At 46.7% G+C, this 22,830-nt stretch overlaps 2 protein-coding genes across 2 annotated transcripts; both read left to right on the forward strand.

The window, feature by feature from the left end:
* Positions 1-4,720: 4,720 nt before the first annotated feature.
* Positions 4,721-8,361, forward strand: LOC126984246 (arrestin homolog). Its single transcript, XM_050837821.1, has 3 exons — positions 4,721-5,049; positions 6,446-6,798; positions 7,242-8,361. The coding sequence occupies exons 1-3, from the start codon at positions 5,007-5,009 to the stop codon at positions 7,995-7,997; spliced, it is 1,152 nt and encodes a 383-aa protein (XP_050693778.1). The 5' UTR covers positions 4,721-5,006; the 3' UTR covers positions 7,998-8,361.
* Positions 8,362-12,214: 3,853 nt separating this feature from the next.
* Positions 12,215-21,063, forward strand: LOC126984247 (uncharacterized). The gene is made up of 6 exons (XM_050837822.1): positions 12,215-12,666; positions 15,877-16,109; positions 18,276-18,411; positions 18,895-19,037; positions 20,353-20,542; positions 20,941-21,063. Exons 1-6 carry the CDS (start codon positions 12,597-12,599, stop codon positions 21,015-21,017), a joined length of 849 nt encoding a protein of 282 aa, XP_050693779.1. The 5' UTR covers positions 12,215-12,596; the 3' UTR covers positions 21,018-21,063.
* The last annotated feature ends 1,767 nt before the right edge of the window (positions 21,064-22,830 follow it).

Below are 22,830 nucleotides of genomic sequence, written 5' to 3' on the forward strand. Positions count from 1 at the left end.
AATGTCTTGATTAGTATTTGCTATCCCAGGAGTACAGTGACGAGATAATACCACATTCCCGTTTCCTCCTCCTCCACCTTTCCTTCTCTACGGAAAACACACGGGCGTTCAAGTACCGTTTCTTCACCGTTTCGACGTGGCCGTGAGGTGATGACACACAAGACATAACGACGGGAAACACTGGTGGCGGAGCTGAGTGAGGGAGACCCGGCGAGGGAGGTAAAGGGACTATTACATTGGGCAAATTTTCCGTGGATCTTCAGTCAAACGTGGTTCTCATTTGTTTCTTGTTATTGCTGCTGATGATGATGGTGAGTAATACCGTCGTCCTCCGTTGAAATCTATCGTACCTTTGGAGAATCGTGGACGCGTCAGAAAACCACGGGAATATGAGAACCACGCCAGCTGAAATTGTGGTTTGACTGAAGATCCACGGAAAATTTGCCCAGTGTAATAGCCCCTTAATGCTGTTGATGATGGACGTGACGAGGAGCATGAGAAGGAAGATGATGATGATGGTGGTGATGGTAATGATGATGTTTGTGCTGTTGATGTGGATGATTCTGATATTAGTGATGATGACTTTGCAAAACCAGACAATGTAATACTGAATTTGATGCTAACCCGTGGGCGTAAGATTATGGAATGTGAGTTGCTGTTTTTTTTATTTTTTTTATTATTATTATTATTTTTTGTTGTTGTTCACACACACACATTGTCGTCAGGTAAACAAACACACACACACACACTCGGTAATCCTAGGTATACACGGAAGTCATGTGCTCTTCTGGGTCACCAAAGAGCACACGTGTTTGTTACTACGGCTTCATCTCCCTAACCCCTGAAGTCACTCACCTCCTTCTCCTCTTCCTCTTTCTCCTCCCCCTCCTCCTCATCAGCTGGGTGGGCTGTGCGCCGAAGGCACCTAATCGGACTCGAACCGGTGTCCCGAGGAGTGGTAGGCGGTCGCAGAAACCACTCAGTTACGGACGCGCAGGGGCTGTGGTGTAAAGAGAGCCCATTTTAACTCTCACTCTGCCCGGGAATACAACCCAAAATCTCTATTCAACCGAGAAATTTCGGTTGCGAGCCGAGTGCCTAGTGCCCCCCCTCCCCCCAGTATTTTCTAGATTCGCCACTGCTGACACCGCTAATATTTGCTGGCCTTACATGCATCTCACGGCATTATTTTTTTACAGTAAAGAAGCAGCGTTAGGGTAAAAAACAACAAAAACAGCCCGCCAGAAGTACTGCTCTTGTAAACGAAAATTGAATCGAGTGAAACAAAATTTATAACGACTCAGAGTGCTATTTATGTCTGACAATGATAATATTTCGTGAATACACTCAACATAACCAACGCTTCGCTGTTCTTCTCTCCCTCCCCTTCCCTTCCCCATTGTTAAAGTCACCCCAGAATATCAACCGCAGAAAACGTTACCCATTTGTGTTTCAGGGGTTACTTCGTTTTTCCCTCCATAGTACTTGGCCAGTATTCTCAATCGGCGCCCAAGTACATATGTTTGACAAGGCTTTCGTAGGCGTTTAGGGGCATTTCCACGGGTAGTTTAATAACCCTGGTGGTAGTGTGACCCTTCTTCTGTACCATGAATGTAAAAACTCCTTCTTGAAAACTCGATTAATCTCCTTTTCGGCCGTTGGAAGTATTTGATATGGGAGGTGGAAACGTCTGAGGATATCGCCCAAGCTTGTATGCGTAGTAACTCACGGGGTCAAGGGACGCTATACGATTGTTTATTGTGTTGTGACATGTGAAAAGTGCGTTGAGGGAAAGAAAACAGGCCAAATTTTTATTCATTTTTATTTATTATTATTATTATTATTATTATTTTTTTTACAGCAAAGGAGACAGCACAAGGGCACAAAAAAAGGAAACAACAATAAAAAAAAAGCCCGCTACTCGCTGCTCCTGTGATATGTGATATTTTTTCCTTCATTTTGTGACCAATTATATGATGAATTTCTCTCTCTCTCTCTCTCTCTCTCTCTCTCTCTCTCTCTCACAGGGTCAAGGGGCGCTATAAGATTGGGTTTTATAGCGTTATGACATGTGTAAATTGCGTAGTGGAAAAGGAAAACTGTCAGAATAGTTGCGTGATATTTTTTCCTTCATTTGCTGACCTGTTATACGATGAATTGGAAGCTTCCCTCTCCTTCCATCAAAATTTTCCTAAATCCACTCTTTTCCTCCTCTCTTCGTCCCTCGTCCCTCCACCCCTCTCTCTCTCTTCCCCCGTCTTTCCCCCTTTCCTTCCTCCTCCCACTTCCTCCTCTCTCCTCCCTTTCCATTTTCCCGTTTTCTTCAATGACCTTCTTATCCGAAACTCTCGAAATTTTGTACACTGTGTTTGTTGCCCGCGTCATGTTAGGGTGACGAGGGAGGTGAAGAACATGCCTTAGTTAGCTGGAGGTCTTGCTACATTCCCGGCCAAAACGAAAACCTTGACTGCTTCAGGAATTACTTTATGGACTTGTAAATTACGTATGTGACTTTATTCTCTGTTGCAGCACTTCGACCGCCTGCCTTCGTGTGGGTAAATAGAGAGAGCGGGTTTTTATTTTCTAGTATATATAAAAATGCAATAAAAGAAAAAAGAAAAAGGTAAATAGTCAGAGAGAGAGAGAGAGAGAGAGAGAGAGAGAGAGAGAGAGAGAGAGAGAGAGAGAGAGAGAGAGAGAGAGAGAGAGAGAGATTTAGCTTCACATGGGTAAGTTGAAAGAGCAGTTTTTTTCCGGCATTAACATTATTTAGCTTCATATGGGTAAGTAAGTAGAAATAGCTGTTTTTTTTTTCTAGCATACACATTATTTAGCTAAAAGGAAAAAGGGAGGCATTTTATGGGCTGACTTTTAACTTTTTTCCCGCCTTCTTTCATTTCTTCTCTCATTTTTCTTCATCTCCCATTCCTCCTTCCTCTTTTCTTCATCTTCCATTCTTCCTTTCCCTTTTCTTCATCTACCATTCCTCCTTTCCCTTTCCGCCTCCTCTCCTTCCTTCTCTCCCGCTCGCCCTCCTACCTCCCTGCTTCCCTGTTATCCTTCTTTCTCTTTCTCAATCCTCCCTGACTTTTAACTTATTTTACAGTATGTTTCATGGACTACTTTGTGAAAATCATGCATGAAATATTGAGAGCCTTCTGTGCTAAATTCTAAAGATGACAACACATACCATTTCTCTTTTTTTCTTCTATATCAACTTGTTTTGAGGGATGGAGTGTGATATATTTTGCCACACTTCTCCATTCAATCATGCAGGAAATATTGAGGAGGGGCTTCTGTGGTAACCTTTAAAGATGAAAACACAACACCGTTTCTCTTTTTTCTATATCAGCTTGTTTGGGGGATGGAGTGTGATATATTTTGCAACGCTTTTCCATTCAGTCATGAAGGAAATATGTAGGGACTTCTGTGGTAACCTCTTAAAGAAATGAAAACAGCACCATTTCTCCTTGTACATACTTATTGTCTGGGGGAGAGAGTGTGACATATTTCGCCACGCTGCTTCATCCTTCCTGGTGGCACGGGACGAATACTTACACATGCTGGGAGGGCAGACGAAGCTCTTAATCCAATTTGTCTCAGTCCTTTGTCCCATTGTCTCCCGAGTGAATAGCGTTAAGACAAAATGTGTAACGCTGGACAATGGGGTGTGAAGATCTGAGTCTGGCTATTTAGGGAGATTCATGGCTCTCTTCCCTTTTTCTCCGTATCACACTGGCCTTTGATTTCCGATTGCGTTTGATAAGGACCTGATGAGGAGGTGAAGCTTTGGCAGGGACAAAGTGAAAACAAAATGGGTAGCGTCAAACAGGGCCGTGTGAAGAGCTGGGTGTGGGTACTTCTAGAGGTTTTATGCCTCAGTACCATTTTCGAAGAGTCTGGACAGGCTTCGTATCACATTGGCCTTTGATATTGTGTATGTTTAGGGCTGAAGTGAGGAGGTGAAGCCTTTGACGGGGAATAATGTGGGTAAAGCAAAACACAACGGCGCGATGATCAAGGACGTAGAGTTCATAGGAGTGGCGGAGAGCGGATGATGTGTTGCAAAAAATAATTAAGATAAAGTTGGGTATAAAATTTGATGATGATTATGGCGGTGGGTGAGAATGACAGTAACGAAAAAGACGAATCAGCGACAAGAAAGAAATGATGACACTCGAAAGCAGATTAAGAAAAAAAGTATACAGGTTAAGAGTAAAGGAAAACATATGAAGCGGGCAGGAGAATTGGTGACTGAGGGAGTGGACAGCGAAGTGAGGTAGGAAGCGAGCGAGTGTAAGGAAGCAACAACACTCAAGGAAGACATGAAGAGAGTGAGCGAGTAGACAGCGAAGCGAGGTAGGAAGCGAGCGAGTATAAGGAAGCAACAACACTCAAGAAAGACATGAAGTGAGTGAGTGAGTAGACAGCGAAGTGAGGTAGGAATTGAGCGAGTGTAAGGAAACAACAACACTCAAGAAAGACATGAAGAGAGTGAGCGATTGAGTAGACAGCGAAGTGAGGTAGGAAATGAGCGAGTATAAGGAAGCAACAACACTCAAGAAAGACATGAAGTGAGTGAGTGAGTAGACAGCGAAGTGAGGTAGGAATTGAGCGAGTGTAAGGAAACAACGACACTCAAGGAAGACAGTGAAGTGAGTGAGTGAACGAGTAGATAGCGAAGTGAGGTAGGAAGCGAGCGAGTATAAGGAAACCGCAGAACTAAAAAAAGACTAAAGTGAGCGAGGAAGCAATGCAGAAGTGAGTGCGTGAGTGACCCCTCTGATATTTGCCAATCCTCGCACGGCAAGGCTTCGCTAACAGGATTGGTGGCGGTACTGTGGCGGAGGAGCTTGTGGCCGGGTGGCGAGGGTGGCGTCACCAACAGTGTGGGTGCAGCCATTGCCGGCCCAGGAGTCTGTCGCGCACTCTGACCTGACGCCCGCACGCCAGCCCGTCCGCTCGCCCGTCCGCTCGCCCGTCAGTCAATCCGCCAACCCGCCCACATGGTTAACTCGGTGAGGGTGTTCAAGAAAACCGCCCCCAATGGTGAGTGTGTGCCTGCCCCCTCCCTACACTGCCACCCAGCACCCGCCACAGCTACCCATCACTGTCGTCATTCTCCCTTCCATGGCCCTGTCACCTAGACTAGGGGTCGGAAACCCGTAAGGCTAGAGGACCCATTTATTTTTTGTTTCATGGAAAAAAATAATATTCTCGATGTGCCGCAACACAAAGATTTGACTCATTAAACAGGAATCTATTTCATGTATAAGAAAATCCTTTTAAACAGCAAATAAAATAAAAAATGTGGATTTTCCCTTTTGATCCCTCAAGAACTTTCAGAGTTATAGTTTCAGAGTTATAGAAACAATACTCCAAAGCTGCGTTGGGTAGTGTTACGGTGTGTGAGGCCCTGGCTTTGAAGAGGCAAACAATAATTTATGAAGAACTGGGAGCCACACACGTGTACTGAAAGAGCCTCGAGCGGCTCTGTAGCAGCAGGTTGCAGGTTTCTAGGTAGGGTCGCATTATAAGACATTTCACCGCCCAAGAACACACATTTGACAAGGCTTTCGTAGGAGTTGTGGGCATTTCCAGGAGTAGTTTTATGACCCTGGTGTTAGTTTGACCCTTCTTCTGCACCATGAACCTAAGGAAACACTCATTAGAACTCGACTGACCCCCTCTTTGACCTTTATAAATTGTTAATGTGAGAAGCGATAGTGTCTTATGATACCAACCTACGTAACCTCTCTCCGACCCCCACCCACTTCCACGCACCGTCTGTTAACCATTTTCACTCACTTTAACCCAACACCTGCAGCATTCCGCCCACCCACCACACGCTACCCATTCGCACTAATTTCCACCCATGCACCACCTCCCACAACATTCACCCACCATGTACTAGTCACTTCCTCGCACTTCCACCACCGCCTCCTACAACCCTCCACTACCCGCCACTTCCCCCCCTTATCCACATCCTCGCAAACCAGCCCATTATCTTTATCACCACCCATCAACGCCGCACGCCTCCACAAACTCCCGTCACGTCAACGCCCACCATCGCTGGGAGCTTGTCACCCCCACCCACCCGGATCCGCAGCCCCTACTCGGATCGCTGTTGCTAGAGACTAAATAACCACTGAAGGACTGAAATACGAATTGTAAAGATATAGTACCAAAGGAGTTATCACCATGTTCATTATCATTATTATTGGTATTGTTAATAGTATTAGTATTAGTAAAAGTTGGCGATGGTAATACCGGTAACAGGTTGGTATGTTACTGGCGCTCAGAAAGAATGAGTAGAGTTAGTTTTAGGTTATGTTGCCAGGAGTGACACAGTGGTTGCTGGGGGCTTTGTGGCAGCATCTAATCCACCGCTGAAGCCACAAATCCAGAAACTCTTTAAGACCACCTCCAAACGGGCTTTCCGCAGGCAAAGTCACCGCCTACCTCACGCGGCGGGACTTCGTGGACCACATCAGCCACACCTCGCCCGTGGACGGCGTGGTGGTGGTGGACAAGAACTACCTGGGCGGACGGAAGCTGTTCGCCCGCGTGGTGGTCACCTACCGCTACGGCCGCGAGGAGGACGAGGTGATGGGCCTGCACTTCACCAAGGAGGTCGAGCTGGAGAAGAGCGAAGTGACGGCGGCGGGGAAGCAGGAAGTTTCGGACGTGGTGGAGTGTGTCATGACCAAGCTGGGTGCTGATGCCCGGCCCTTTTGTGTCCACCTGCCGCCCAACGCCCCCGTCTCCGTCACCCTCGATCCGGAACGGGACAGCTCAGTAAGTGGCGCCTCGCCCCCCCCACCCCTCAATTTCCACGCTCTGCTCCTGTAGTCAGCCTCACGCTTGTTTGCTGTTCACGTTGCTGTGATGAAACGCCGTTGATAGAATATATACGCTTATGCGTAAACAAACCTTTTACAAGGCTTCCTTAGCTCGACTACGGCTGTCAGATAAAAAAGAAGTATGTTACTGTACTTTAGGTGCTTCCTTAGGGCATGACCCAACGGCTGAGCCGAGCGGGAATACAGTCAGCAGAGCTGCATAATTCATGAGATGTATGAGGTGAATCCTCTGAGAGTAGCTGTACAATGCTGCTGCCTTGCATAACGTCAAAAGACCATTTTTACAATCCGCTTATTCAACAACTTCAAGTATCAGCCGCGTACCTGGACCAGGCACTGACTGACTAAGACTTTTTGTCTGCCTCCCTCCCCCTTCAGAGCAGGAGGCTGGGCGTGACGTACGAGTTGGCGCTGTACGTGGCTGACCACCCCGAGGAGGCCCCGCAGAGGCGCAACGCCGTCTTCTTCCCTGTGCGTAAGGTGCAGTTCGCCCCGGCCAAGACCCTCGCCCCCTCGCCGCTCATCTCGGTGACCAGGACATTCACGCTTCCCTCCGGCAGCATCACGATGGAGCTGCAGCTGGAGCGTGACCTGTGTTACCACGGCCACCCCCTCGAGGCCCAGGTATTCATCAACAACGCCTCCAAAAAGACGATGAAGCACCTGACGGTGCAGGTGATGCAGCACGTGGAGGTCACCGTGAGTGACACGCACTTCAGCGCCGTGGTGTCCTCCATAGACACCTACGAGGGCTGCCCCGTCACGCCCAAGTCCCTCTACTCCAAGACCATCGTCCTCACGCTCCAGCCCCTACGGGCCCACGGGGTGGCCCTCGAGGGTCACGCCCAGGACCAGGATGCCAACCTGGCCTCCTCCACCATCATGTCCACCGCCGCGGCGCTCAACGATGTGCTGGGTATCATCGTGTCCTACTCCCTCCGGGTGACGCTCAACTGCGGCTCCATTGGCGGCGAGCTGAGCGCCGAGCTGCCCTTCAAGCTGATGCACACGGACCATCCCGGCACCAAGGCGTGCCTGCAGAGGACGCAGTCGGCCGTCGACTACAACCTTGTCATCGAGGAGTACAGCGCCTTACGTCGCGGGAAGTCCCTCGTCGACGACCTGGAGGATTGACGTGCCACCGCGAGGACCCTCCCACCGAGGCTAGCCTCACGCCTCGACCACGGGGGCCTCTGGGCGCCAGACTCACATGCACCCGTGCCACCCACAGGGCCTGTTTTTTCAGCGGGCGTTGTGACCCTGGGGGCGTAGCAGTGCAATGCTTACTGGCGGCGGGGCGGGTCAGAAGCGTCGCTAGACATCAAGAATATCAATGCACGCTGCGGCTACCCCCCCCCCCCCCCCATCATACATACGCATCGTCTTTCGTATCATGTATTCGCCTAGGACACGTGCGAGGTCAGCGGACTACCTTTGTTTACTTTGTGTACCTTCCCCGCGCTGCACCGTCATCCAAGCGATAAAAAGAAAAAAAATGTATTGTGTTTATCTTCCCCATGAAACCGATTAGCCAAGCAGTACCTTTTTACATTCTATTTTTACATTACTGTATTTGTGAGGGCTGAGGAAAGAGGTGATAGTGATGAGTTAAAATGATGAGTAGAAAACAGGGAGCATGATAAGGAATAATAATGGTTGTGGCAGAAGTGGTTTAAGCCGTTTACAAATAATTTAGCGCCAGGGAAGGGAACTACGGTAATGGATGTGGTCTGAAGGGCGGCCGGGTGACGGTGTTGATGCTAATGGAAGATGAAGAAAGTGGTGGTGGTGGTGGTGGTGTTGGGGAGAGTCATGACTCCTCCATCTGAAACTGACCCTCTCTTTTCGGCTTCTTGTTCAATTTTCTTTACTGGAGCGGCGCCTAGAGGACTTTTTTTTTGGTCTTTGCCTTTGAGCTGCTTCCTCTATTAACGCACCTGCCACCCGCGGCCACGCACGCACCGTCCGCAGCAACTGCAGCCATAAGCATCTCACCACTCTCATCGCCACAAGGCGCCAGCTGGCGCAATCTCAGCTACAAGCATCTTGTCGCAACTCACGCAACACCAACAAGGCTCAGCTACTTGCATCCATCCCTACCGCCATTGTCGCTTGTCGGGGGGGGGGGGGTATTTAAGACTTCAGCTTCCTTTAGCTTCCTTAATATTTTTTATATATTTAGCCTTTATGTAGAAAGTGACGAGGCGAGCGGCGAGACTGTCGTTGTGTGTCAGTCTCCGGTGAAGGTGGCGGCGAGGTACAGGTTGGAAAATAATTGTTACAATTGGTCACGTATGAGCAGTGACCTCCGCACCATCGAGTGCTAAGTATACAAAACTCTATTAGAAAAAAACAAAACAAGGACGGGAAGGGATATGACAACAATAGCCAGTGGAAGTAGGTGAAACAAACAGGGAATAGAATAGTGACGATAGTGATAGGCAAATAAAAGGCAAGGGTTAAGAAACGGTTATTTTGATGATGAAGTGGAGATGTTAAGGACGAGAGATGATAGTGAAGATAGTAACGATAGAGGGATGAGAGGTGAAAGAGATTAACAATAGTGATAGGTAAGTAAAAGATAAGAGATAAGAAGATAGTTATAATGATGATGATGAATGAGGGTTGTTAAGGGCGAGAGTTGATAGTGAAAATAGTGAAGATAAAGGATAATAGTGATAGGTAAGTAAAAGATAAGAGATAAGAAGATGGTTATGATGATGATGATGAATGGGGGGTTGCGGGAGATGATAATGAAGGTAGTGACGATAAAGGGGGGTGGGGGTGGCAGGCGGGGGGCGGCGAGGGCGAGAGCAGAAGGCCGGGCCGGAGGAGGGCGGCGATGCAGTGGTTCGCCTGAGGTTGTGGCGGACAGAACCGAACCGACGCAGCGGCGGGTGGAGAGCTACACGTGTGGCGGCGCCGGTGGTGGTGGTGGTGACGGTAGTTGATACAGTGGTGGTGGTTGTGGTGGTGGTACAAGTGCGGTGGTAGTGGTTGTGGTGCGGTGGTGGTGGTGGTGGTGGTGGTAGAGTTTTTTACACGTGTGGTGGTAGTGGTGGTGGTGGTGGTCGTGGGCAATGAATGGAATAATAGTTGAATGAATTTCTTTATGTCTCTGTTTATGGCTTCTCTTTCATCTTCCTCCTCCTCCTCCTCCTCCTCTTCCTCCTCCTCCTCTTCCTTCTCCTCCTCTTCTTCTTTCGTCTTCCTTTCTTCTTTTGATTGTCTTCTCAGAATGGTCGTCGCCAATTATCCGTTTTTTCTTTCATGAATAATTATTGTTTACGTGATTTGCTTTTGTTTCGTTCTGACTTATTAGCTTTCTGTCCTTGTCTGTCTGTCTGTCTGTCTCTGTCTATCTATCTATCTTTCTCTCTTCATTCAGCAGCAAATTCATGTACACATTTACTTTAGTGCCGACCATTCACGCGTGCCCCCCTCGCCCCCTCACTCCCCCCCCCCCCCCACCACCACCACCCAGCCCCGCGGCGTGGACGGACGGAACGAAAAAGAAAATAACAAAACAGTGCGCGCTCACGCACACACACACACACACACACACACACACACACACACACACACACACACACAGTCAACTAACAAGAACGGAGGAGCTGCAAAAATTAAACGTCTTTTTCTTTTTCAAATTGGCGAGGGCGGAAAATGAAGCCATTACCCAATTATCGCCACAACAAGAAAGACAAAAAAACGTTTAATGGAAGGAATTATTAGAGTGAGAAGCACGGCCTATTTTTAAGTCACTATTACGATCCATTCATTATGTGCGCAATTTTGGAGATTATGAAGTTGATCGAGTTCTTATTTAAACCAGTTGATGCAAAGAGAAAATTATGCAGTAGATGGAGTCCTCATGTAAACCAGTAATTGCAAAGAGAAAATTATGCAGTAGATGGAGTTCTCATGTAAACCAGTTATTGCAAAGAGAAAATTATTAGGTAGATGCGACTCTTATTTAAGCCAGTTATTGCAAAGAGAAAACAACAAAGTAGATAAAGTTCATATTTTAACCTGTTATTGCAAAGAAAAAAAAATGAAGTAGATGGCTCATATGTTTAAAGCAGTCTTTGCAAGGCGAAAATTGTAAAGTACATCATTTATTTAAACCAGGACGAGAGATGATAGTGAAGGTAGTGACGATAAAGGTGTGAGAGGTGAAAGAAAGTAATAATAGTGATAGGTAAGTGAATCATGAGGTACATCGAACATTTATTTGAACCAGTTATTTGTGGACCGAAAATTATGAAGTACTAGGGACATTTATTTAAACCGGTTATTGCAAGGAAAAAATCATGAGGTTGATCGAACATTTATTTGAACCAGTTATTTACTTACATTCACTAGAAAGACGAAGAGTGCGGGGAGATCTGATAGAAGTATTCAAATGGGTCAAGGGTTACAACAAAGGCGATATAATAAAGTACTGAGAATTAGCCAGCAGGATAGAACACGCAGTAATGGATTTAAATTGGAAAAGTATAGATTTAGGAGAGATATAGGCAAGCATTGGTTTAGTAATAGGGTGGTGGGGGAATGGAATAGACTCAGCAATCACATAGTTAGTGCAGGGACGATAGCTTGTTTTAAGAGTAGACTGGATAGCTACATGGACGAGGATGACAGGTGGCAGTGAGGTGTGGGTGCAGTAAGGAGACGGTACTGGAGCGTACGCCCGTACCGAAGGTAAACGAGGATCAAGCCTCTACCTGTAACCCCTGAAACTACACCTCACACATCGTAAGTAGTGGGGGGGATTCTGGAGCTGCCCTGTGTAGGCCACCCGGCCTCTTGCAGTTTCCCTATGTTCTTATGTTCTTATGTTCTTATTTGTTGACCGAAAATTATGAAGTAGACGGGACATTTATTTAAACCGGTTATTGCAAGGAGAACATTTATTTGAACCAGTTATTTGTAGACCGTAAATAGCCGAGGATGAATCAGACGTTTACTTAACCCGCCGCCGCCGCCTTTCCTCGCAGGACACGAAGAGGAGCAGCAATTTACTGTTATTTAATCACTGCAATTCAGAGACCAATTCGCGGCCTTTCCTTCCTCCTTCCTCCTCCCTCCTCGGCCCTTTTCCTCTCCTTTCCTCCTGTCTCCCTCTCGCTCTCTCGCTCTCCCTCCGCCAAATCACGACGCGGCTGCTGACCTGTGCCTCGTGCTAATTGGTGGACGAACGGTCGCTGGAGTACCGCTGACCAAGGGAGGATGACCACCTAAACTTTTGCCTCCGTGGATTGGCAGGAAAAGTGAGAAGCGAACGGGAAAACACAAACTAACAAAGGGACAAAAGGAAGAAGGAAGAGAAGCAGATATTACACGAAAAAAGGAAGAAGGAAGAGAAGCAGATATTACACGAAAAAACACACAAGAGGAAGATTAATTAATATAAACTGGTGAAACAAGGACAGAGATAAAGATAGAAAACAAGAGAAGAGGAAAGAAAGAAAGGGGAAGAGGGGCAGATATTACACACTATAAACCAAGGAAGAGTAGTAAATATAAGCTTGATAAAACAAAAGGACACAAATAAAAGATAAAGATAAAGTTCAGGAAAATAATTACACACAAACTGGGAGGGGAAACGGTAATAACAGGGAGAGAAATAACGACTCCTAAAAGACGGGCGGAGAGGAAGGACTGGTATTGGAGCGAGGGGTGAGGAGCGGAGGAGAAGGAGGAGGAGGAGGAGGAGGAGGAGGAGGAGTCATGGAAGGGAGCTGCGTGAGGGATGTGGTCAGACTCCTGTTGGTGCTGACGGTGCTGCTCAGTGTGTCAGGTGAGGCTGTGTGTGCTGTGTGGTGATGCATGTCTGTCTGTCTGTCTGTCTATCTCTGTCTGTCTCCTGATGTGGTTATGCTCCTGTTCTATTGTGGCTGCGTTCCTGTTTTTTTCTGTTTTTTTTCCCTGCTTGTTTCTCTTTTCACTTCTTTGTCTCTGTTTTCTTATCTTTTCGTTTTATCATTTTGCTTTTTTTTTTTTTAGCTTGCGTGTGCGTGCGTGCGTGCGTGTGTGTATTGTCTTGTCTATTCTTTGTTTTCCGCTTGTACGTTTTCTCAACTTTTGTCTTTCTTTGTCTGTTTTCTTTTTGTTTGTGTTTGTTTGTTTGTTTATGTGTGTGTGTGTGTGTGTGTGTGTGTGTGTGTGTGTGTGTGTGTGTGTGTGTGTGTGTGTGTGTTCTCTCTCTCTCTCTCTCTCTCTCTCTCTCTCTCTCTCTCTCTCTCTCTCTCTCTCTCTCTCTCTCTCTCTCTCTCTCTCTCTCTCTCTCTTCCCCCACCCTCCCACCCACCCCGCCTCATGTATCATCTGTATCCCAACTCGCCACAGCCCTCCCCTCCCCTCAACCCTCCGCCTAAGGTCCAATCGCGTGCCCTCATTGCTATCGGTTGTCGCGCGTCGTAAGATAGGAACATAAATTTAATTCCTCTCAAGCACTCCACTGGCTTCCCGGAACTCTCCCTCTCGCCGCTCTGATTGCACTTTAACCCCGCGCTTTCCTCCATCCAAAGGGACACTTGATTAACTTTCCGCCTCGTGCCGCCAAATGAAAGTCTTCCCGTGATAGGAAATATTTTTTTTTACTTTTTTTTCCCACTTCACACACTCGCTCTCTCTGGTCCACGTAAAGTTAAAAGTTCTGAAAATATTCCTGATTAACTAAATAAAATAGATAGTTTTTTGCTCTTGATGTTAGTAGATGCACTTCCCCCTTATTATTTTTTTATTTAGACCATCTTATCATTATTTATATTTCTCCCTGTTACTGTATCGCCTCCCTTTTCTCTCTCATCTTCTCTTCATCTCTCTTTCCCCCTCCTCTCTCATCTTCTCTCCATCTCTCTTTCCCCCTCCTCTCTCATCTTCTCTCCACCTCTCTTTCCCCCTCTCTCATTTTCTCTCCACCTCTCTTTCCCCCTCCTCTCTCATCTTCTCTCCATCTCTCTTTCCCCCTCTCTCATCTTCTCTCCATCTCTCTTTCCCCCTCTCTCATCTTCTCTCTCCACCTCTCTTTCCCCTCCTCTCTCATCTTCTCTCCACCTCTTTCCCCTCATCTATCATCTTCTATCCATCTCTCTTTCCCCATCTCTCATCTTCTCTCCATCTCTCTTTCCCCCTCTCTCATCTTCTCTCCACCTCTCTTTCCCCCTCCTCTCTCATCTTCTCTCCACCTCTCTTTCCCCCTCCTCTCTCATCTTCTCTCCATCTCTCTTTCCCCCTCCTCTCATCTTCTCTCCACCTCTCTTTCCCCCTCCTCTCTCATCTTCTCTCCATCTATCTTTCCCCCTCATCTCATAGTATCTCCATCTCTCTTTCCCCCTCTCTCATCTTCTCTCCATCTCTCTTTCCCCCTCCTCTCTCATCTTCTCTCCACCTCTCTTTCCCCCTCTTCTCTCATCTTCTCTCCACTTCTCTTTCCCCCTCCTCCATTTTTCCCTCATATCATTTTTCCCTTATTCCTCATTCTTCCGTTAACTCGTCCTCCATCTTTCCCTGATAACAAAAGCGGAGATCATGTTCCTTATAGTTCTTTCAGCATCAGGAAGCAGCTGTTTAAAATGACAACTTTATTTTGAAATCTTATATTGACTGTCACCCTGCCATGGAAGTATATGCAGATTATTGGACTCTATAGAATATCTTTTTCAATCTAACCTTTTTTTCAGCTTCGAAGATTGATTATTTATTTCTGTAATCCGTTTTTTCCTTATTAATTTCGTTTTAATAGTCTGGTTCTGCATGGCCGTGTCGGAAATGAATGCAGGTTATTGGACTCTATAGCATATTTTTTCAATCTAACCTTTTTTCAGCTTTGAAGATTGATTATTTATTTTTGTTATTCTTTTTTCTTATTAATTTCGTCTTAATAGTCTGCTCCTGCATGGCCGTGTCGGAAATGAATGCAGATTTCTTAACTCCGGCGCCTAAGGAACTTTTAGCCGCTGTCTTTTTCCTCGCGACTATATTATCTTAAAACACACTAACTCTTTTTCCTCACGACCTTTACTTTTACTTTCTCCTTTAGCGTCACGTCTCCCTCTCACGGTCAGGGTGTCGCGCGCGTCGCATGCTGATTAATTAAAGCTGGAAGATGCCTCGAGATTCGTTTGCTAACTTTCTCGCCAACTTCCTTAACTTTGTCCTCGCGATCTCCGGGCGAAGCTGTGACTCGGATCATAACTAGACGCCGGCGGATCAAGGGAATGACGAAGCTCCATTACGAGGGATATGAAAGGCGAAAAGTGCGAAATCTCTGTGTGGATTATAAGTTTTTTTTTCCACTTCAGGGCTGTATATATTTTTATCTATTTATTTAGCGTGTATAAATTATGCTTATCCTATATACCAGTTTCTTCTTTCTTGTCTTGTTCACGTTTCTCTCTTGTTTATAATTTGTTTTTGTTTTCCATTTCGTCCCCTTTATAGTGTGTGTGTGTGTGTGTGTGTGTGTGTGTGTGTGTGTGTGTGTGTGTGTGTGTGTGTGTGTGTTTTGAGTGTGTGATTCTTGTCCCAGCAGTTAAATGTCGCAGTTGTTAGATGTTACTTCTGACGCACACAACATAGCATGAAAACCTTAGTGTATGTTTCTCTGCCTCTCCGATTCGCTTCTCTCGTGAGCAGCACAATAACAAGACTAAAGCTCCTCATTAGCCAACACAGGGCCGTATTATAAGACATTTCGCTGCCCAAGAACACGTATTTGACAAGGCTTTCATGGTAGTTGTGGGCATTTCCAGTAGTAGTTTTATGACTCTGGTGGTAGTTTAACCCTTCTTCTGTACCATGAACCTAAAGAAACACTCATTAGAACCCGACTGACCCCCTCTATGGCCTTTAGAAATAGCTGATGTGAGGAGCGAAAGTGTCTTATAATACCGACCGTGTATGCCTTACCTCACTATCCTGCATGCCGTACAGAGGGAGACAGAGGGAGGGAGCGAGGGAGAGGGGTAGGTACATACAACATCCTCCTTACCACACCTTACCGCAGGGGGCGACGTGAAGGTACGGATCAAGGAGGTGAGGGTCCCGTCCGTAGCCTTGGAGGGGGACATGCTGCGTCTCCACTGCGACTACGAGGACGCGTCTGGCTCCTCGCTCTACACCCTCAAGTGGTACAAGGACGGCCTCGAGTTTTACCGCCACCAGCCCGGCCTCTCGCGCCCCGACGACCACCACTGCCCCAGCGCTAACGTCCGACAGGTGGAGGGAGTCGCCGTGGACGTGAGTTGAAGTGAAGTGTGTTGAGATTAGGCGATGAAGGAGGGGTGGCCATGGCAGGGTTATGGGACGGTTAGGACTGGTTAAACAAGTGTGTGTGTGTGTGTTTGTTTGTTAGTGTGTGTGTGTGTGTGTGTGTGTGTGTGTGTGTGTGTGTGTGTCCATGCTTTCCTTTCTTCTCCCTCTTCCTTTTCCGCTTACTTTCTCGCCTCCTTCCTTACCTCTTCATCCTCCCTTCCTTATTTTCCTTCCTAAACGCTTTCCTTCCTTCCTCCCGTCCCATCCATGCTTACCTTTCTTCTCCCTCCTTTTCTGCCTAGTTTCTCGCCTCCTTCTTTACCTCTTCATCCTTGTTCTCCGTCCTCCCTTCCCTGTTTTCCTTCCTACACGCTTTCCTTCCTTCCTACTCCTTTTCCTCCTTTCCTCCCGTCCCTTCCCACGTTCTCTCCTTCCTTCTCCCTCTACCTATCCCTTCCTTCTTTTCCCCTACTTTCTTATCTCTCCATTCTTTTTCTCTCTTGACCTTCTTTTCCTTCCTACACGCTTTCCTTTATTCCTCCCGTCCCTTCCTATGCTCTCCTTCCTTCTTCCTCTTCCCATCCCTTCCTCTTTTCCCGCCTCCTTCCCTACCTTCCCATCCTCTCTCCATCAGCTCGACCTCTTTCCCTTTTCCACACGTTTTCCTTCCTTCCTACTCCTTTTCCTCCTTTCCTCCCGTCCCTTTCCACATGCTCTCCTTCCTTCTCCCTCTACCTATCCCTTCCTCCTTCTCGGCATCCTTCCCTACCTTTCCATCCTCTCTCCATCTTTTCCACACGCTTTCCTTCCTTCCTATACTCCTCCTCCTTTCCTCCTGTCCCTGCTCCGTCAAAAGAAAAGAATAGAGGCTAGAAGGGAGGTCAGTTTCGGGTGGAGAGGTGTCTTGAATTTACCTGTTTAGTGTTAACCTGCATCCGTACAACAGGTGAGCATCGCGAGCACCTGTTGTTAATGCCTCAAAGGGGGGACCGTGTGGGGCCGGGTGCAGCGTTGCTAAATTATCGTACTCATCGCATTTTCGTAGTTTCTGACCAATAACGAATGCAAAAACAAACAAACAAACATCAATAAATAGATGTTTTAAAGCTAACTTCAATTTTTTAACGTTATTTGTGTAGGTACGAGAGTTTGAGGCTTAAAAGTAATAAAGACGATGTGGTGAATACGATAATCTGGCAACGCTGGCAGCCTGGTGTTAATTACCGGCCGTCAACAAAACATTCACGCCCATCACGAGCTTAATTACATTGTTTCACTTTAATTCTTTCCATAAGTGTTTACCTCGTGTTTTTTTTCTCCTTTTTTTCGATTTGCTTCAAAGTGGTGTTGTAAATTTCCTTGTATTTCATTTCACTGCCTCGTGGAAAGATTAAGCTGTTCCTTCTTCCCCCTCTCCCTCCTCTTTCTTACCCTCCTCCTCCTCCTTCTTCCTCCTCTTTTCTTTCCCTCCCTCCTCCTCCTCCTCATTTCCTACCCTTCCTCCTGCTTCTCTCCAACCCTCCTTCCTCCTTTTTTTCCCTCCCTCCTCCTCCTCCTTCTCTCCTACCCTCCTTTCTCCTCCTTTCCTACCCTTCCTCCTCCTCCTTCTTCTCTCCTACCCTTCCCTCCTCCTCCCTTCCTCCCTTCCCTCCCCTACTGCTGGCACCTCCTTCTTTCGTCCTCTACTTCCACGCTCCTACTATCTGCTCCCTCCCTCTCCCTTCTCCCCTTCCCTCCTCCCATCCCTCCCTTACGCTTTAAACCTTCCTCTGGCACCTTTCTTCCACCCTCCTCCTCTCATGTTCCCTCCTGATGGCACTCCTCCACTCCTCCTCCTCCTCCTCCTCCTCCTCCTCCACTTTTCCCTTCTCACACTCCATTCTCTTGTTTTCCTCGTGTCTGTCTTCTTTCCTTCTTTCCTTCCTTCCTTCCTTCGTTTTCCTCGTGTCTGTCTTCCTTCTTTCCTTCCTTCCTTCCTTCCTTTGTTTTCCTCGTGTCTTTCTTCTTTCCTTCCTTCCTTCCTTCTTTCCCCCCTCTTCCACTTTCCTTCCTTCCTTCTCCCCATTCTCCCCACTCCCTTCCTCCTTTCCCTTTCCCACATGCTTACCTTCCTTCTCTCCCTCCCCCCCCCCTCCCCCCGCGGCGTGGCAGTGCTGGCAGTCGTCGGAGCGCGAGGTGGTGCTGACGGGCGTGACGCGGCGCTCCTCGGGGCTCTACGCGTGCGAGGTGATCGGCGAGCACCCGACGTTCCACCGGGAGGCGAGGCAGGGCCACCTCACCGTCTTCTGTGAGTGGACTTCGCGGCGGGGAGGGAGGGAGGGAAGGAGGGAGATGTAGGCAGATAGGGAGGGGAGAAGGGAGAGATAGACAGGGAGGGAGGGAAGAAGGGAAGGAGTTGTAGGCAGATAGGGAGGGAAGAAGGGAGAGATAGACAGGGAGGGAGGGAAGAAGGGAGGGATTTGTAGGCAGACAGGGAAAGAAAGAAGGGAGAGATAGACAAGGAGGGAGGGAGAAGTAGGCAAACAGGGAGGTAATCTGTCTATTCTGTATGGCATATATGTAAACTGTATTCTTGATTATTAGTAAAAGTATACCAGCAAGCTAACACTTTCCACCTCACTCCATCTCGCCCTCGCCTCCACCCTTCCCTCATTTACAATTCACTGCCACTCCTTCATCCTCACTCCATCTCATCCTCCATCCTCTTGCAAACTCCTTACGTTCTTATGTTCTTATGTTCTCTCACGCCATTACCGTCTCCTTCCCCAAGCGGAGGCCCTGAGGGAGCCCCGGGTGGAGGGGTTGAAGCAGCACTACACCCCCGGGGACGAGGTGTTCCTCAACTGCTCCTCCGGCAACACCCAGTACACCCCCGCCCTCACCTGGACCATCAACGGCCGTGCAGCTGACCAGGTAGGCCGCTCAGGTGTACTAATTTGACCTCTGCCCACCGTTGATGATATACTGGGTAGACTTGATCGTGTTCCCCTTCTCTTACGATAAAGTTTCGAAGCTTAAATGTATACGTGAAATTTTACACTAAAGGAAGCAGCTCATTGGCAAAAAAAAATAAAAAAAAATAAAAATAAAATAAATAAATAAATAAATAAATAAAATAAAATAAAATAAAATAAATAAATAAATAGATAGATAGATAGATAGAGAGATAGAGAGAGAGATAAATTAATAAAATAAAATAAAGTCCGCTAAACGCTGCTCCTATACATACAAGAAAATATAAATGTATGTTCGGAAGAGCCTGCTAGACTAAAGCTGCCATAACATGTAATTATATATATTTTAATGGTGGGTCGCCTTTCATAACTTAACTTTTCACTTTATATTCTTCTAAACTGCGTAGACTTGTGATATATTATGATTGGAATCGTGTAATTTTCTTGAATCCGTTACTAAAGGTCTTCATGTTTCGTAATAGTTCCTTAATAAATAATGAGTAATGCCAAATATAAAGGGCTTACCTACACCAAGTATTAGTTTGCTATCTGCAGGTGCAAAGATAGATGTCACTAGATATTAAGTCACAATAATTTTCCTCTTACTCACTCCATACTCTTCTCCTTGGCCTTCCTCCCCTGCCCTGCCCTGCACCCCTTCTGCCCAAAGCGTTTTAGCTACACAAGTCTGCATTTACGCTCTGTTGCAAAGCTCGTAAATGAATATTGATATAATACTGGTTTCCATCTCACTCTCCGTCCATCCTCCTTCCCCTCCTCCTCCTCCTGCACCTTGCCTCCATTCTCTCCATATTCCTTTCCGTCTTTTTTTTTTTTTCCTTTTACCCCCGCCCTTTCCCCTCACCTCTTCTTCCCCTCACACTTTGCCTCTCCTTTTTTTCTTTTTCTGCCTCCCTTTCCTCCCACTCTGCCCATCCTCCTCCTCCTCTTGCCTCCACGCTCTCCATATTCCTCTTCCTTGTTCTTCTTCTTCCCCCTTTTTCTCTCACTCTAACCGTCCTTCTCCTCCTCTTGCCTCCTCTCTGTCCATAATCCTCTCTCTCATTCTCCCTCTGCGTCCCTTTCCTCCCACTCCTCTTGCCTCCACGCTGTCAATATTCCCCTTCCTCGTTTTTCTTCTGCCTCATTTTCTCTCACTCTCAAACCATCCTTCTCCCTCCCCTTGCCTCCTCTCTGTCCATAATCCTCATTCTCCTTCTGCTTCTCTTACCTCTCACGCCCTGTCCATCCTCCTCCCTCCCCCCCTCCCCCAGCGTCACCTCCTGGAACACGCTGACGGGAAGAGCCTCGGCCTGCACCTTCCCCTGAGCCGCGGCCTGCTTCGCGGCGGGGTGGTGACCGTGTCCTGCGTCGCCACCCTCGGCAGCACGCACCTCCGGGCTGCAAATGTCACGCTGTTTGGCCGGGGCGCGCGGGTCCAGGCGGGGGCGGCCAGTGGTGCAGGTGTGTGTGTGTGTGTGTGTGTGTGTGGGGTGGGGTGGGTGGGGGGGGGGGGGCAAACTGCAAGAGTAGTACGGCTGTGTAAATAATTATATAATCAGTCTTCATTTGTCTCTTAACATGTACGTAGATTTTTTCCATTCATAGTCTCCACTTTTTTTTTTACAGCAAAGGGCGTAAAGAAAAAAAAAAAAATAGCCCGCTACTTATTGCTCCTGAATAGAAGTCAAAGGAGTGGCCAAAAGGAGAGGTCAATTTCGGGAGGAGAGGTGTCCTGATATATTTCCTTAACAGAGGCATCCCTATAATGCAGTTATTACACAATTCTACTCTGGTGTGACATAGATTCTTTTCACAATATCTTCAATCTCTAACTCGTGTTCCCTGCCCTGTCCTTCCAGATGCGTCGAGGTGGAGAGGGTGGCCGTGTGCTGTGGTGGTGGCGGTCGCTGTTATGACCCTTCTAAAAACACACTAATATACGACATTTTCGTGGCATATCTATAGAGTCGTTGAAACATTTAGCTCAGACTCATATAACTCTACGGTTTTGTACATCCCAACACAGTACCTTCGATAACTACATAACAGGAGCTTCCAACTTTTTGTTATTCTTATTCCTCTGGTTTCCAACGACTTATTTTCATGGTCTGTCACCGTTGCCAGATTGCCGTACTCAGAGAATAGTATTTACCGGTTTCTGACGCCTAACTCTTGCCAAGAAACAGCAGGAATTAACTATTTTAACGATAATTTTAAGTGAATCTCCTTATTGGGGTCCACGAGACAGTTTTGGGTCGGAAGTCGGTAAATATAAGAGGCTGAGTAAGACAATCTGGCAACTTTGTCCAGGTCTGTACTCAAATAACACTCATTTTAGCTCTCTCCTTATGCTGTGTACCTCATCATCTTCACATGTAGGCCTGATCCCCTTACTCGAATATTCTGAACTTCTAAATCTCCTAAATCTTCTAAAGCTCTCTCCTTATGCTGTGTACCTCATCATCTTCACATGTAGGCCTGATCCCCTTACTCGAATCTTCTGAACTTCTAAATCTTATAAATCTTCTAAAGCTCTCTCCTTATGCTGTGTACCTCATCATCTTCACATGTAGGCCTGATCCCCTTACTCGAATATTCTCAACTTCTAAATCTTCTAAATCTTCTAAAGCTCTCTCCTTATGCTGTGTAGCTCATCATCATCACATGGAGGCCTGATCCCCTTACTCGAATATTCTCAACTTCTAAATCTTATAAATCTTCTAAAGCTCTCTCCTTATGCTGTGTACCTCATCATCATCACATGAATATTCTGAACTTCTAAATCTCCTAAATCTTCTAAAGCTCTCTCCTTATGCTGTGTAGCTCATCATCTTCACATGTAGGCGTGATCCCCTTACTCGAATATTCTGAACTTCTAAATCTCCTAAATCTTCTAAAGCTCTCTCCTTATGCTGTGTACCTCATCATCTTCACATGTAGGCCTGATCCCCTTACTCGAATATTCTCAACTTCTAAATCTTCTAAATCTTCTAAAGCTGTGTACCTCATCATCTTCCAAATGTGCGTCTGATTCCCTTACTCGAATATTCTTAAGTGGTTGAGTGGAACTACGATACTGTTACTCATTTCTCTTTAGGGTCTCTTTCATCGTCCACCGGTTGCCACTTGTAATATAGAGTGGCATTCTTGTATCCTGGCAGGGCTCGTAAATAGGCTACCTTATACTGCCTAGTCCGGTAAGGGAAATTTCCGACTTGTATGGTACAGGTTGACACACGGTTTTCACTCACGCTGCTGTCGAAGGCCGTATGACTGATGAAGCTTCTGAGGCATTGCTGTAACCTTCTGTACCTCACCTGCCCCTTAAGCTGTTTAGCGGTGGAGAGAATACAACTTTTGTCTCAATCTATAGCGACCTTCTATTGGTGTGCCGCTGTTTGGTCCGCATGTGTTTCTCTGTACTAGCATGTCCTCCAAGGTGTGTGTGTGTGTGTGTGTGTGTGTGTGTGTGTGTGTGTTATCCTCATCTGTGTAAATATATCAACTTCTGTATGACATTGGTATTTTCATTCACCTGTTTGTTTCTTTCTGGCATTTATTCGTCTCTGCAAGTTGCGAATGTTTTAAAGGGATTTTGTACGTTCCTTTGTGTTCGTTTAAAAGACCTGACACACTTGATTTGAGAGGCTGTTAAGCGCTGTATCAGTACTGTAAATATAAATAGTGGAGATATAAATAGAGCAATATAAATAGAACAAATAGTGAAAGAATAGTGTAAATAGTTGACT

Source organism: Eriocheir sinensis, chromosome 56 (assembly GCF_024679095.1).
Source record: "Eriocheir sinensis breed Jianghai 21 chromosome 56, ASM2467909v1, whole genome shotgun sequence".
Lineage (NCBI taxonomy): Eukaryota > Metazoa > Arthropoda > Malacostraca > Decapoda > Varunidae > Eriocheir > Eriocheir sinensis.